The sequence below is a fragment of the Spermophilus citellus genome (genome assembly GCF_964194105.1).
Source record: "Spermophilus citellus genome assembly, chromosome: 3".
NCBI lineage: Eukaryota > Metazoa > Chordata > Mammalia > Rodentia > Sciuridae > Spermophilus > Spermophilus citellus.
The window spans coordinates 170,739,576-170,756,318 of record NC_138184.1 but is presented as its reverse complement, the minus strand read 5'-3'; the positions used below and the strand labels follow the sequence as shown (position 1 = coordinate 170,756,318).

General features: G+C 34.7%; 1 protein-coding gene across 3 annotated transcripts in view; it reads right to left on the bottom strand.

The window, feature by feature from the left end:
- The window catches only part of MAGI2 (membrane associated guanylate kinase, WW and PDZ domain containing 2), a 1,381,189-nt gene that overhangs the window by 566,866 nt on the left and 797,580 nt on the right, over positions 1–16,743 (bottom strand). For all 3 annotated transcript variants that reach the window (XM_081288532.1, XM_081288533.1, XM_081288534.1), the window contains exon 3: positions 12,737–12,856. In XM_081288532.1, the coding sequence (XP_081144658.1) occupies positions 12,737–12,856 (120 nt within the window). The remainder of the gene's footprint in view (positions 1–12,736; positions 12,857–16,743) is intronic.

The window sequence follows — 16,743 nt, the reverse complement described above, 5'->3', positions numbered from 1 at the left end:
GGTTGTAAATGACCATTGCACAACCTGGATCCAGCCTATTTTAAGCAAAGTCTGTCAAAATCCATTCCCTCTCTAAGAATCCAACCATCTTACCACCCCCAGTATCTTCTGTCCAGAATTCAAACTCCAGCTTCTCATCCTGCCATCTTGACATTTTCAGGTTCATATTTAATGTACTTGTTACACTTGACAATTTTACATTGAGGCAGCTGTGATCTACCTTTTGTTCATAATTCACTATTGGGATGTTTTTCTGTATGATTTATATCTCTTACGATTATTTCTGAAAAACAGACACCATTAACCTTCATTTTTTCATCATTACCAGAGTTATAGAAACTTAAACATAAAAGTAAAGACAAGGGCTGGGGTTATGGCTCAGTGGCATAGCACTTGCCTAGTATGTATGAGGTGCTAGGTTTGATTCTCAGTACCATGTATCAATAAATAAAATAAAGGTCCACTGACAACTAAAAAAAATTTAAAAAAAGTAAAGATAAATTTTTAGTAATCCGAAACTCATATTGGTAGAGTCCAAACAATTTTATTAAATAACTAATATTACTTGAGTTCAATTCTATAATAAGAAGGTATAGGAGACTACCAAGAAACATGTGTGGTCTCAAATTGTATATGATAGAGTTAGATCAGTAATAACTGTTAGGGTTCCCATGGAGAAGAAAACAAGAAGTAACAAGAACACGTAGAATGTGGCCAAATGACATGAGAATCAGTACAACAGGGGATGTTTTAGAAACACAGCCACGTTTTAAATTAAAGAATAAAGTAGGAAAAGAGTAAGTGGAAACAAAGTATACAGTTCTTCCTCTGTTAGTGCAATACTCATATACTCAGAAACAAACACTTTTATTCCTCTCAACAGCCTCCGAATGACTGCTAAAAAGGCCTACCTAGAGAAAGGGATGGAAATGTATTAAGGAATAAAAGAGGAAAATGGTACATTTTCTGAACTATAAGGAATACAATATAATTAAATGATTGAAGAGAAATGAGATAGAATATCAACTGAAGTGATTTGTTCCATTTGTACAAAATTCAGGCAAAGTTAAGAATGTAGGAGCGGTATTCCAATAGAGATTGTAGTATACCATTGGGGTTACTGAATAACATGGAAAATGTGGAGAATCAGGTAAATCTTCTCTGTTTCTGAGTATATAGCATGCCCAACTATACTCTATTTATTAAACAAAATACCCATGAGCCTGCCTCATTTCTAAGACAGCAACATCTCTTATACAGAACAGAGAAATCATTTTAGTCAAAAGTGCCTCTGTATTCAACAACAACCATTGCCTTGTGGGTACATTTGTAAATATGTTTTCCGGGTTTTTTTTTTTATTGTTGTTCTCTGTATCTTTATGAGAAAAAAAATATTAAAACGTAAGATCCAGAATAAGAAATAAGAACAACTGAAGTATAAAATGCAACATACCATCATAGGCAAATCTTTCTGATATATATAAAAGTAAATATATAGCAGAGAATCCACAGAGGCCTCTCAATTCTCAGAAGAAAGTAAAGGATAAACAAGCAAGAATCAAGAAAGCAAATAATGCCAGTAAGCTTTTGGTAGAAATAAAACACTTGAAAGATCAATAAAAAGAAAATCTTCTAAATTGTGAGTGAATGGAAACGTAACAGGAGCTAAATACTAAAAAGAAAAAAATCCCCCCAAAACCAGATTACTAAATGAAAGTTATTTTCAAAGGCAGGATCATGAACATAGTGACAAATGTTCATAATGGTGTAATATAACTTATGGTTAATATGTTTTGCTTTTAAGATGAGCATTCATCACACACTTTAAGAACTATTTGTCAGAATAAGCCAAGATGGCAAAGTATTATTATTTCCTTTCCATCTGTGAATACAGGCTGTGATGAAAGTGGTCAGCAACTATCAGTCTCAATAACCTCAGTAGACACATGAGTGTCGCAAAAAGTAAATACTATTTAAAATACTGTTTAAAAATCTCAATTTTTAAAATAATAAATTTTTATTTTTATATTATTATTATTATTGGCACCAGGGATTGACCCCAGACATGCTTAACCACTGAGCAACATCTGCAGCCATTTTTATTTTTTTGTTTTGAAACAGGGTCTTGTTAATTTGCTTTTGTGTCTCACTAAGTTGGTAAAGCTGGCTTTGAACTTGCTGTCCTCCTGCCTCAGCCTCCTGAGCTACTGGGATTATAGGCATGCAACAGCATTGAATTTTTAAATGTGCATTTTATTGATAGGTTAATTTTAGCAATTTTTAATGTACCCATATTTTGATGGATCTATTTAAAATCTAGCACATTCATTAGTTGCTTTGCAAATATACCACAGTCGGGAATTCTGACTTTTAAAAATGACAAACATTACTAGGAGCAGAGAATATATAGTTTCCAACTTCACTATAATTGGAAACCATCTAATTTGTTTTTCTCAAGTATATTTGTGTATGTTTAGAACGTCCTTATGGACATTAAGTCTATTTGCATTTGTAGATTATATTCATAAATTAATTGTTTAGACAGTATAATCAAATGTTAATTTGTTTTTTTTTTACATTTACAAAATATTTTATTGAACAACAGCATAATACACGTTCTTCTCAAATGTACATGGAACAGTCACCAAGAGAGATTGTCTTTCTGAGCCATAAAGTATATTTAACAAATTGAAAAACATTTTTTGTTCTTTTTAGTTATACATGACAGTAAAGTATAATTTGACTTATTTATACAAACATGGAGGACAACTTATTCTAATTAGGATCCCAGTCTTGTGGTTGTATATGATGTGGAGATTTACGGTGGTGTATTCATAGATGCACATTGGAAAGTTATGGCAGTCATTCCATTGTCTTTCCTTTACCTTTGCCCCTCCATTCCTCTCATTCCCATTTGTCTAATCTTCTGAACTTCTATTCTTCCTCACCCCTCTTTGTTATGTGTTAGCATTCACATATCAGAGAGAACATTCAACCTTTGGTTTTTGGGGATTGGCTTATCAAATGTTAAATTGAATGTAAGTTTGAGTATACATTATAAATTACTTCTAGATAGATGATAGTTAAAATATTTCATACTAAGTGATGCATTCCATTTGCCTGCCATTTTTCAGGGAATTTGGTGTTCTATTTAGTCAATTATTTTGATCTTTCCCCTCCCAAAGTCCAAACGTTTAAATTTCAATCACCTTTGAAAGAAAACTTTCCTAAATATTAACTTTCTGCATGTGACTTGACATTTTCTCCATAGCTCAGGGTTATTACTTGGTAAATGAAGAGCTGAGCTGTGTTATAATACTCTGTTGTCCCCTGGAAGAGTGCACTTGCTTGTGACAAACAACCCTGAAAGACTCCATTTTTATGTTTCTTCTTACATTTCTGCACTGCCCCTGCCTTCTCCCTGTTGGGCTGTCAGTGTCCTGTCCACAGAAGTCACTCTCCTCACACCTCTTTCCCCATGACACACCACTAAACACACTCTCTTCATATTTGCTGTTACATTTGACCATGAGACCTTTCTGAATTGAAGGAGAATATGGAAGCAGGAGAGTAGATGAGGTTATCTATGTGGACGTGCTTGAAAGCAGATGTGATGGTAACTGCCCTGTTGCAGTGGGGTACACTTCACCACACATATAACAATACTTGCTTCATCCGCAAGAAAACCAGACAGCTGCATTGGAAAATTTTTCTTTGGATGTTTTACAAAGATAATTTTACTCACATCCTTGGAGAGCAAGAACAGATATAGGGAATATCTAATCCTTCTGATGGTGACCATGAGGGACCTGTCTTGAAGTAAACTTTCTGTTCCTGAAGCTCAGTCCAGAGGGAATACACCCAGCATCAGATCACAATACCATTGGGCAGGTTTCTGCAACCAAATGCATGACCCTTGCTGTCCAAGATAGGACAGCAAGGATATGAAGGTGGATATAAATGTGGGAGAGAAGAAGAAAGGAAGCTCACTGTACTCAGGATCATCATGTTCCTATCAACTAAAGGCTCTTATATATTATTTAAAACGTTTTGATTAATAATTCCATGTGTTAAGTTTTTGGGTACCATCAGCAAATTTAAAATATGCATTTTAAGGTTTATCATTTTACCCAATAACTGCTTAAAGGGATCAAACTTTCATATATTAGTAGAAAATTTAAGGGCCCCTAATATAAAAAGAAAAAGGATAAGAGTATAGTAGATGTAGAAATCTCATTAGTAGTGAACAAGTAAGAACTAGAAAAAGTATTTTCATTCTTTTAGTTATTTCTTCTAAAAGTGAAGGAGTAAGAAACAAACTCATATTCCCCTATAGTTTATCAAAATCCAGCCAGAAAATGTTAATGGGGTACTTATTAAGTTTTAAACACATGTCCACAATAAGTATAAAGTCGTTTTGTTTCTTTATTGACAGAATACAATCTAGTTTTATTTGTTTTGAAATAACTTTTTGAACTTGCATATTTTCCTACTGATCCAGGACCCTTCTACCTTGCTCACAGGTTTGGCCTCATTACTTCTATTTTCTATCTCTTCATTGACTTTCTATATTGAAGACAGAGAAATCAAAGAAGGCTTTGTAATACTTTTCAGAAAAGAACAGAGCACGGGCAAAGACAGAAGGTATCAGGAAAGGTAATCACCATTAATCCATAGGTAGCATAGTCCATGGAAATTTGATGAGATGGGGGTTGGTTGGGTTTTGTTGACCAAGTTTTTGAGTTTGAATACAATAGGAAAAACCAGACTATGAAGAATTGACATAGCAATTTATGAACTGTATTCTGAATAAAATATCATATCTTGTAAAATATCAAGAGAGAAACAAGAATGAGAGCTCAGAACAGGGACCCACAATGTTGACCATGAAAATTAAGACAAAAACAAAATAATTATAGTTTTAACATTAACCCAGAACTAGATTCTAAGGCCAAATTGATACTACAGTGTCAACCTGCTGGCCTAGAGCATTTTGATTAGGATGTATCCCAGAGTCTCAAGCAGACTGAAACTCTAAGTGGGGGTAAAGGGATTTCCATTGTTGGGTTAGAGGAAAGAACCCATGTGGTGTTCCCCCAAAGCTCATGTGTAAGACAATGTAAGAATGTTACGAAATTGTTAGGTTACGTGAGTTAGGTGTAACTAATCAAAGGCTTAATCCAGTTATATAGATTAACTTGGTGATAACTATAGGTGGGTAGAGTGTGGCTACAGGAAATAGATCACTGGGACATGCCCTTGGGGTATATAATTTGTCCTTGATGAGCTGAGCTCTCTTTGCTTCCCTATTGCCTTGTCTTGAGCTGCTTTCCTCCTCCACACCCTTCTGCCATGATGTTCTGCCTTACTTCCGGTCTAGAACAAATGGAGTTGACCATTTGTGTACTGAGACCTCTGAAACGGTGAGCCCAAATTAAACCTTTTTTCCTCTATGTTGTTCTTGTCAGGTCTTTTGGTCACAATAATGAAAGAGCTGACCAAAACAGCAGGCATTGAGTAATTCATCCAACCTTGAATTACCAAGCACTTCCTAGGTGCCAGAGATCATTCTAAACATGAGAATTAGCATTGATCTAAACCAACTCTCTAATCTCTTGGAGTTTACATCTAGAGAGGGATATTGACAATGTATATAGCATACACCTTCAGTTGTAATAAATGCAATCAAGAAAAAAAGAAAAATGAGAAGGGGGTAGAGAATGAGAGGAGGTTCATTTCTGGATGAGGTGGTTAGGTAAGAGTCTCCTAAAGATTGGATTCTTGGATTAATATCTAAAAGTGAGAAAAAGATCTATGAGGGTATTTGGGAGAACAGTGGTCTGGGAAAATGAAATGACAAATTTAAAATCATAGGTGGGTAAAAATGTGCTTGAGGTATTTAGAGAACAAGAGGAAGGTCAATGCAGCTAATGAAAACAGGATGAAGGTAGTATAAATCAAATTTTCCATTTTGTTATAATTAGTGACTAATGTTAATTTGTGCTTTTCACTAGTACCTAAAAATTCATACTTATAGATTTATTTAAGGATTCTTTTCATGGAAATAGTTTCATACACATACAGTCTATTGACTAATCGATCCTGATTTTATCTAGTTACAACACAAAGCTAAAGTCTCTAACAGATCCAAGAGGTCTAATTATTATTTGGGGATGTACTGACAACTTAAGCGTATTACATTTTAATCTAGTTTATGAACAATTTGCCATAATAGTCAGAATTTCCAGGCTTTTAACAAGAAGCTCTCACTTGAGGAATCTTCTGTGATGTGAATACTTTTAAACACAGACACTAGGGTATTTTAAAGAACTCTTTAATTTTACATTTAACATTTACATTTTAATTTTTAATCAAACAACTCAGTGCATCTGTCTGCCCAGGAGCATGATAAGTGGAGGCTTCGAAGTTTTAGATTTTGTCTTTTTGGACACTCTGTGTAAAAGTTGCAGTTTACAAAACAGTTCATGAAACTATCAACATCTATTGTCACTTTGTTGGAGATTGAGATCAATAGGGTCTATAAATAAAGAACTTGCTTAGCAAAAAAAAAATTAGGGCACTTCTTTTTCCATTTTCGAGGACTTTTATTCCACCTGACAGAAACAGATCTGAGGTCAGTGAGATTCTCTGCACCTCAGATTGGCAGTGTAGAAAATATAAGGAAAGAATGTCTCAGGAGGTTTTCTTTTTCATATTTAAAATTTAGATACAAAAATCACTTTTGTGGAATAGGATGTTAGCTTATAGCTTTCAAATCACTGATGTGTGGAACAAGTTTGTGAAAAAGCTTTGACAGCAAGAGGACATCAGGGCACCACTGAGAATGACTGGGGTGAATAAAAACCTCTGCTTAAGAATATCTATGCATCACATCCAAGGCTCAACATACAAGAGCCACTGACCATCACTATGATGGGGGTATTTCAGATGAACATGGCTCTCATACAAAAGACTGCTGCAGTCAATGTGATCAGGACTCTTGTGTGCCTTTTGTAAAATGAATAAACTTATGTCTTTGAGAGTTATGGAGTTATCATATGCAGCAAATAAATGATAATACATATTAATAGCTGCAGAATATATACTTCAAAATTATGAAATACTATAAGTATTCTTATGCATTTTCACCCACTCAGAAAACAATGTAAGAATGCTTGAAAGTGTTCACCCAACAGCAAAGGCAAAAAGGTTCTGCTTGTCAAAGCAGTAGAGGAAAACATACATAAAATTTTGGAAGTCTTGCATTTTTTTCTTCACACTCAATGAGGGGTGTGATTTTCTTTCTAGGTGAATTCTCCATTTGTTTCAGCTAAAAATTGCTGAAAGTGTATACAGGAATTAGAAAATAATCAAAATTAAAGACATGAGCTTGAGGGAAATAAGTGAAACCATGAACACCAGAGTTTCTGAACCCTAGATTTTATATAATATTATGGATTGTGTGACAAAGTGAGTTCTACTCCCATGAATACCATAATGTGTCACAGTATGCCTCAAGAAGGCTGTTCCTGTTCATTTCAGCTGTAAACAACTAATAGAATTAACAATAAACTGGTTAATGTTGCATTTTAGGAGACAAGAAAATTATTATATTTTCATTGACTTTAGCCTTTAAGTTAACAATCATATACAATTTATATGATAATATTAAGTTAATTATTCCTTGGGTCATTCCTTCTACTATCTTTTGGGAGAACAAGTACTTATAAGTAGATATTTACTTGATTATATATTTTAAGAATGCTGGGCTTACAGAAATCCCAAACCTAATGAGAATTTTGTTATATTTTAATACATAATAACACTTCCAGTGTTACACAAGAGCAAAAGAAGCAGGCAAAAATCACACAATCTCTGTCAATAGCTCTGAAGACAAATTGAATCACTTCCAAAAAATCCCAAACAACTAGCATTATAAGGTCCCAAAGGTGGGGGGAGGAATGGGCTCACTAATTGTGTTTTCCTCTCATCATCAAATAATGAGCTTTATGGTGACCTCTTCAGTGTTCCTATAATGCAACACAAATGCATGGCCTAGAATCCTTCTCAACAGGAATTATGCACACACACATGTGCACGCACGCACACGAAAAAGGAAAAGAAGCAAGTATCAAAAGGTAAGACAGAAATAATGTTGCAACCTGGACAGTTAAGAACAGCTGGACTATTTTAACCTCAAGTTCTAAGAATCTACTGCTGTTGTGCCGGTTATTGTAAATATGGTAAATTTCTCCCTGAAATAGGTTATAATAAAAGGGGAAAACAAAATTTGATCTCATTCTTGTCTCCTGGAATGACAAAAATCTTAGCATGAATTTAAGCATTGATATATTCCTTAGGAAATATTATTTATATTTGATTGGGTAGAAATTTGGACTGATAGAAGAAAGTTTTTTATCAAAATCATTGATAGTGTCAATAATGATTTTCATTGACTTGGACATCTTTGCATCACCAAATGATATTTTGATTGAGATTAGAGATTCAGAATTTCAATAATAAATGCATTAATATCATGCTAAAAAAACTGATGTTGATTTTAGTTAGTAAAATAAAATATATCTGTGTAAAAGTTTTCATATCTTTTTTCCCAACATAGGAATGCTTTATTTTCCTAGAGAATTTTTTTCTACTTAATATTTAAATTTGAATGTGGTTCAGACATTACAGCACTCCATATTATATATACATGGGAAAAGTTGAATTTTACAGTCCTCTTAATGAATTGTTAAAGAAGGTCATTTCTGTGCTAGATTCAAGGCTCTGTACATTTTAGGGTGTGACTGGGAAAACTATAACATTAAGGTGAGAGTGGAGGCCATATCTGCACTGTAATATGTCAGATACCCCCAAAACCTGCTGGACTGGATTTTGGTCCTTTAAAAAATGGAGAGTGTTTTACGATAGGCTTATGTCCATTTAAAGGAAACATTTAATTTTAGGATCGCTGATCTTTTCTATAAACAAAAGAATAGCTTTGTTTTATTTGAAAGGCATAAAAGAAAACTAGTGTAAAGTACAGTGGATAGACTGCTGTGAAACATGACTAGATAATCTCAATATGTGAATTAAGTGAAATTAGTCAAGGCACAGCTCAGGGAACATAGATGTTGTTAATAATGGCATTCATAAACAGGCAAAGTCAACTGGCCTGACTGATAAGTGCAATGATGAATGTCACATTCCAGATGACTGGAAGAAGTAGCTCAGGCAGGATTCACTGGTTTGGAGCTCTGGACAATTCAGCACTTTGGACAGTTCTTGAAGGGTCATTTTCCTTAGATTGTCAGACCTACTCATTTATTTCTACTTCTTGGTGTCTGACCTATATCTATTTGCCACCTTAATTCCAAAGGAATGATCTGCATTCATCCAAAGAACTCTGTGGCTTGTGTTTCACACAAAGCCTATGGCTTAAATTCTAATATAAAGGTGCATAAGTAACGTACTTAAAGTTATATCAAACTCTCTACTGGCCTTTGTTCTATTAATTAATAATAGATGATTAATAGATTTATAAATAATATTATTAACTAAATTAATGTTAAATCTGATTCAATATGCAAAGTTGTGGATGATATCATCCAGGTTATGGAATAGTGTTCCTTTTCCAATACCTAATGGTCATCCTCCCAGCCAAACTCTCCTTGGAATTTGTATGCAAGGCCATTCAACCTCTATTGTATAAAAGTTGAGATGAGGCATTCAGGATTGGGGGTGGTGGTACAAGAAGAAAGCCTTTTAAGAATCAACTAAAATTCTGCCTCGGGCCATGTGGCATAACTGTAGATGGTAACTCAAGCACATTAAGGCTGCCTTGCAGGCTCCAGATAGTAACAGAAGTGCTATTTTGGAGAAAGATCTTTGACCCAGTTTTCAAGAGGCAATTTCCCAACAGTACATTTGATTTCTAATCAATAAGTAATGGACAGGTTCCATTTTAGTTTTATCTATCCACCAAGATTAAAACTAAAACAAGTGACAATGAAACAAATAATGTATGCATGTGAGAAATGATTAAAAGAACACATTTTTCCCCTCACAACTATGTTATAGGTGGGCGTTCGTTTCTTGTTCTAAAACCAAGAGGTGGGGGTGAAGAAAAGACACAAGAGAAACTGGATTTCTTAATGATGCACAGCTAAGTTTACCAGATATTTTCTAGAGGATTTCTTTGATCTTTGTTATTAAAAAGAAAAAAAAAGAAGTAGCTCTCAATGTCTCTGGCAAGAAATACACCAAATTGGGAAAGCACTTATTTATGGGTAAGAAGAAACAGGAGTTCTCTCTCTCTCTCTTCAGCTGCATTGGAGGCCTTACTATGCTGGCTTGCAGATTGGATTTTGGAGGCTCCTTTCAGGCTTAAGGGCCCTACATGAATAACAGAAGGTCTGTAACTTTGATGCTGAGAATAACTCAATTCCCTCTTATTTTCTTGACTGCATTTACAGAATACTACAGATGGGTTTTTCTAGTCTGGCTGAGAACACTAAAGAATACAGAAGCAAAGACTGGAAGGGAGCAATGACCCAAAAAGTGCAAAAGGGTGAACATATAACATAGAGAAGCAGACTTTATAAGAAAACTATAGTGAAAACTTGACAAATATAAAAGCTCTCAGGTCTTTGCACGTGATTACTCAATACAGTCTGAAAGTATCAACAGAAGAAAGGCCATCTTCTACGTTTCCTCAAGTGGTAGCTCACATTAAGTGGTAGCCCTAAGTCTAGAGCTTGTGACTAATGCTGTGAAAATGCAGTGTATTAGCAGGTGCATCTCATTCATTCCTTATCTGTAGTTATAAGAAAATCTGCAGATCTTGAGATTTGAGAGTGTTCTCTAGGTATCCACCCAGTTGGTTATGTGATTTGAGGAAACAGATTTGTATTTATCCGTGTACACACTGTGTATTTGTAAAGGATGGTACTGAAACTCCTGACAACATTGCATATTAAATCAGCTTACGGTTCAACTGTTCTGGGTCCTCTGGGGTGATGAACAAGTTCACAGAAAACTATACTCTCAGTGCTGAAAAGATATCTGAAGAAAAATCTGACTGACAAAACTTGGTTATGTTTGAATAGTTTCTGGATATTCCCCTCAAAAATTAATTGTATCCTAAAATGTAGCATGAGCTACATTTGGAAATATTGGTATTAAATTTCATGATATTGAGTTTACTATAAGAACAATGAAAACTTAACATGAACATCTGGTTTAATTTTTTTTCATCTTTGATTCAATTAGTCTAAACAGTCTTTATTTTTACAAACAAAAGAAAAAGGCATATTGTTAATCAGCTACTCTTGAAATGATCTTGTATGTTAAATTATTGGCACTTCATTACATAAAAATGGTATTTAAATAAGGTAATTAAATACATTACCATTAGTATAAATGCAAACTAATGTCTGTCACTAAATGTCACAAAGCTCATAGGAAAATATTCTATAAAACTTTAGGTTTATTTACTCTCGCTTATTTGACATAATTATTTTCTATGATTTATACTAATAGCATTTTTCATATATATTTTAAGGCAGCTGTCTATTATCAACAAAGTTTCTTTATTTAAAATGTTTTCAACCAATCTCTACTATATTTTATTCTTGACAACATGAAGAAGATACTGATCTAATGCATTAAATAATTCCCCAGATATTCATGCTTATTTCCTGGAAATGTAGCAATAAGTAACTAAATGTCTCAGTAATTTAGGCAAATGTCTCAGCCTATGTTGCCTGGGGAATGTTAAGTAATGGAAGAAATTTGAATACTTCTAACAACTTCAAAATACAGAGTTCTTGAATAACTATAATCCATTGAACCATGTAACTAAGAAAGTAAAGGAAGAAGTGGGCTAAGTTGTTAACATGGCAAACTCAGTTTATCTGATGATGGTTGGTAGAATTCAAGTGCAGGATGGGCTAAGCAGTCATGCATATGAGTTTTGTTTCTCCTATCACTCACTACTAATTGCAGTTCATTAAAACTAGGTTCATCTTTGGACTTAGTATATGCACACATATTCCACATGTATAATAACCACAAAATAGGAATAAAAGGCATTATTTTTCTTTTTAGTTACTTAAAAATCTTGTCTTACACAAGCACAGATACATAGTTTCATTAGATGGCTATAAAATAACAAGCATGATCCTGTGAAGCTAGGTTTTCAGCTGAAGCAGATTCTGGCTCATGTTACCCTGGTGCTCTTTCCACTGGAAAGTCCTTCTCAAATTCACAGTTCTGATTTCAATTCTTCTGCATATTTGACTCAGGTACCAAAGGAGACTTGCTATTGCATAAGTTTAAAATTCACCTACGGATCCTATTTTCCTACCCTGTCATTGTGCTTCAGAGGGAATAAAGGCTTGTGTTGTGGAATAACTTGAGAGAGCCACATAGACACAGAGCCCTGCCCTCCTTTAGATGCCACCTAGAGTTACTTTTTTTTTTTTTTCCTGGAACATCACAGCTTAGCCCCAGGAGACAAACACAAGGATCTTCAGTGGATGTATATACATACATATTTCCCTCTGCATCTTAAAGTTCAAATTAAGATATATTTCAACTTTTTCTAAAATTATCTTGTTAAAGTGCCCAAACCAAAAGGAGCAGCACATTGGTAACCTAGTGCCCTGACGCGCTTTAATCAGATGAACAAAAACTTTGATGCAACAGTGAATAGGTTTTTCAGGGCAGTTGTGCTTACCTTCATAAGTCCCGCTTTCTAGGAGAGCACCGCTTTTCTCCAATTCCATAAAATCTTCAACGGTGATGAAAATGTAGTCCACCCCAGGGACCTCACCCTCCTTATGTGGCCTTGTGGTGCCTGAATAAGGAAAAATCAAAAACAAAAGAAAGACTAAGTGATCTGCTGCTGAACTTTAGAAATACCACCAGACTTCTGAATATTCAATAACACTCGTTTGTACATCTTGTTAGTTGGCAGTTTGTGTTTGTCCTTCTGTTTGTTTGGCAACAGAAAATAGCAGGGGGTAAAGATTAAAGTAAACATACAAAGCATTTTTCTTCATCAAGCTTTTATAAAGAGTTCATTGCCATGGAATGTAGCTGCATTGATTTTTTTTTTTTTTCCAGAGAAAACTGCAGACCATTGTGCCCTTTTTGAAGAGGTGGTTTGAATAGTGGCCCAGGAGTTTGCAAGCTCAGGAATCTACATATATTGTTCCCATGAATGGACCGCTGTTGTGCTACAGATTGCTGTGCTATGAAATAAAGTACAATGGAAAATACATCTTGTTAAATGTCAACTTATCTTTTTATTTTCATGATATGCTTTCTTTTGGGGGGACTGTTTGTTAGTTTTATTTGTTAATTTTACACCCCAAATAACTCATATTGGATTTAAGTGTCAAAAAGCTTTACTATGACTTAAAATTTAATAATTGAAACTGAGCAATAATAAAAATTGCATCAGTAATTATAACTGGGATACTGAAATATCTAATTTAACAGGAAAACTTTGACTCCATGACACAGCTTTCTTTTATTGTTACATCATAGTTCTACATAATAGTGGGATTTATTGTGGCATATTCATACATGCACCTAATTTGGTCAATTTCATTATCTAGAAGCCAACTTCTTCTCTCTTTTCTTCCTTCCTCCCATTCCCATTTTGTACTCTACTTAGTTTCTCTTCTATTTTCATGAGATCCTTTTTTTCTTTTTTTCTCTCTTAACTTTTATATCTGAGAAAATACATGACCCTTGACTTTCTGAATCTGGCTTATTTCACTTAAAATGTGTTCTCCAGATCCATCTTTTTTTTTTTTTTTTTGCAAATGATATAATTTTATTCTTCTTTGTAGCTGAATAAAATTCCATTTTTATATGTGTATGTATGTATATGTGTGTGTATGTGTGTGTGTGTGTGTGTGTGTGTGTGTGTGTGTGTGTGTATCTCAGATTTCCTCCATCTATTCATCTGTTGATAGACACCTGGGCTGGTTCTGTAACTTGGCTATTGTGAGTTGTGCTGCTTTAAACATGGGTATGTACACATCACCACAGTCTGCTAACCTGTAATTCTTTAGGGTAAATACTGAGGAATAGTATAGCTGGGTCATATGGTAGCTCAATTCCTAGTCTTTTGAGGAACCTCCATTCTGATTTCCATAGTGGCTGTACTAATTTACATTCCCAACAGTATATAAGTGTTCCTTTTCCCCTACATCCTCTGCAGCATTTATTATTATTTGTATTCTCGATGACTGCCATTCTAACCAGAGTGAGATGGAATCTCAGTACCCAGATTTTCTAATACCTCCCTTACATAGCCTTCATTCCTTCCTTCATTATGCCTAATTCTGACTGAATTTTGAGATGATATCTTCCCAGGGTCTACTGCTTACTGCCACTGCTTCTGCTTCCTATATCACCTATACAGAGAATGGAGGTACTGAGGGCCAAAATAACAAGACCATGAGTCGCTCACCCTGTGGGTAATCCAGCTTTCCTGGAGAGCACAGCCTTTCCAGGCCTTCTCTCCAGCTGGGGAAAGCAGAAGCAAAAATAGAGAGGTGTTGAAGTTTGACCGTGCCCTAAGCTTCTTCCTTTCTTTTTCTCTGTTAACTACCTAGGGAATTTGGCAAGGGCAGATTGGCATTTACATAATGCATACATGCAAATAAGTATGCAGAAATATACAGAGGGCAAATATAGAAGCAAGGTGGCACATTGGCAGACTTCTTCATATTTCAATCTTTTCCATATTGTCTCCATACTAAACAAAAAGTATTTTTTTCTACATATTATTTTTATTCTCTGAACTTGAAATCTTGATCAACTAGGTCATGAAAATCACCAGCTAGCTCCTTTTTTTTTTTTTTTTTTTTTTTTTTTTTTTTTTTTTTTTTTTTTTTTGTCTATTAGGATCAAGCCTGAACTGCTGATGAGAGACATAAACTACTGTCAGGATGTACAAGGTACTAGGAAAATTGATTTTGGGGAAAAACAAATAGTTCCTATTAAAATCATTTTAAAAATTTTGAAGGCATTATTTTCTAAAATTGTTTTATAATCCTTCATTGGGGGTTAAAAAACAATTTTTTCTATAATAATTTTTAATGCCTTACCTTGAATTTGTTATTGTATTTGGTTTAACTGAGCTGCATTCTGCAGTATTTCCTACTGCTTTTATGCTCTAAAATACAAACCTCCCACACCTAGTATGCATAATTTTGTCAAATTAATGTTTCTATGAGAACCTTAACTTTCAATATCCTGACTTTTATGTGCTTAACCCTTGTGAATTAGAAGGGCATTAACATGGTTTGTGGCAATCAATTTGTTTTTCTGTTTACTTAGAATGCACTCTAATCATTAAGAAAAAAATCATATAACAAAGATTTAATTTTCCCTACTAATTCATCTGCATGTTTCATGCAGATGAAGTTACATACTTTGATTAATTAACTGCTTGCAATATGGTAATGCATTTCCAGCACCACGTGGGCACAGGACCACATGCTTTAGGGCAATTTCCAGGGCAGCTGACCTATTCAGAGCAATTCACCTGAACCGAATGCTAACAAACATGTTATGGTTGTGTTCTTCTTGGTTCACTGAGTGGTTCTACATCTCCGCCTTGTACCTCAGGCTTCTATGACTGATTTGCTGCCTCTGTGATGTGTCAGTGTCACCTGTCATTGCCTGCCCATGCTGGTTGCTTACCTCACTGACACTTGAAGTTCTACTTCAATTTCAAATGTTGCAACCCTAACTTTGACATCTCTTCTCCTCGTTTCTGTTTCTGACTTCCAGTTCCTTGATCTCTCCTTCTTCCCTGTGTTTCCCAAACTGGCTTAATTTGCCTCCCTAGCTACTCTGTGACTAGGAGCAACCTAGAACCTCTCCTTTCCTTTAGTTCAAAATCACCATTTGAATCACTTATAATAAGCCCCAAATTCATTCACAGACTGCAGTTGCTAGAGAAATTTATAAGCTGACAAAACACTCTTCAAATTCAGGCTATTTAAGGTTAGTTTGATTATTATACTTGGAACCCTTGTATATATATCTTCATGACTTCCTGTCACATTCCCTCCACTTTCTAATGTTCAGTTCCTCTGACTTTCTGCAAGAAACTTGAACTCCTTCTTTTCTTGGTTAAAAAAAAAAATCAAATTCCCTAAACTTTCCTAACTTCTGCTTACCTTACCTGCATTATCCTCATATTTTCTCTTTTCCTTCAAAGTTAACCCTTGCTGAGATGAATCCCTTCTCCTTTGCTTCCTTTCAGAATTTAGTGTTATTTCCTACATCAAAGTTACATACACAAAATTGAACAATTCTATAAAAATTTGGTTTTTTTTTTTTAAATATTAGGCCTTCATTACCACTCTCCTCCCACGCATACAATCTTTCTTTTACCCAGGGGACAACATGCTCAACTCTTAATTGAGTCTTTTATTTTACCTCCGTATCTCTAAATAACATATTTAAGATGCCTCTTAATGTTTTACTTTAATCACTACTTCTTGATTTGCCAGTAAAAAAAAAAAAAAAAAGATTAGAGTCTATTTTGCCCACCGTTCTACACACATGCGCGCGCACACACACACACACACACACACACACCACTTCCCACTCCTTTCCTTTTTTCATTCTTCCAATTAATTGAAGAACCTTGTGCTTAGAGGACTACTTAGCGTTTGCATTAATGATGATCTGTACATGTGTTTCCTGCTAATC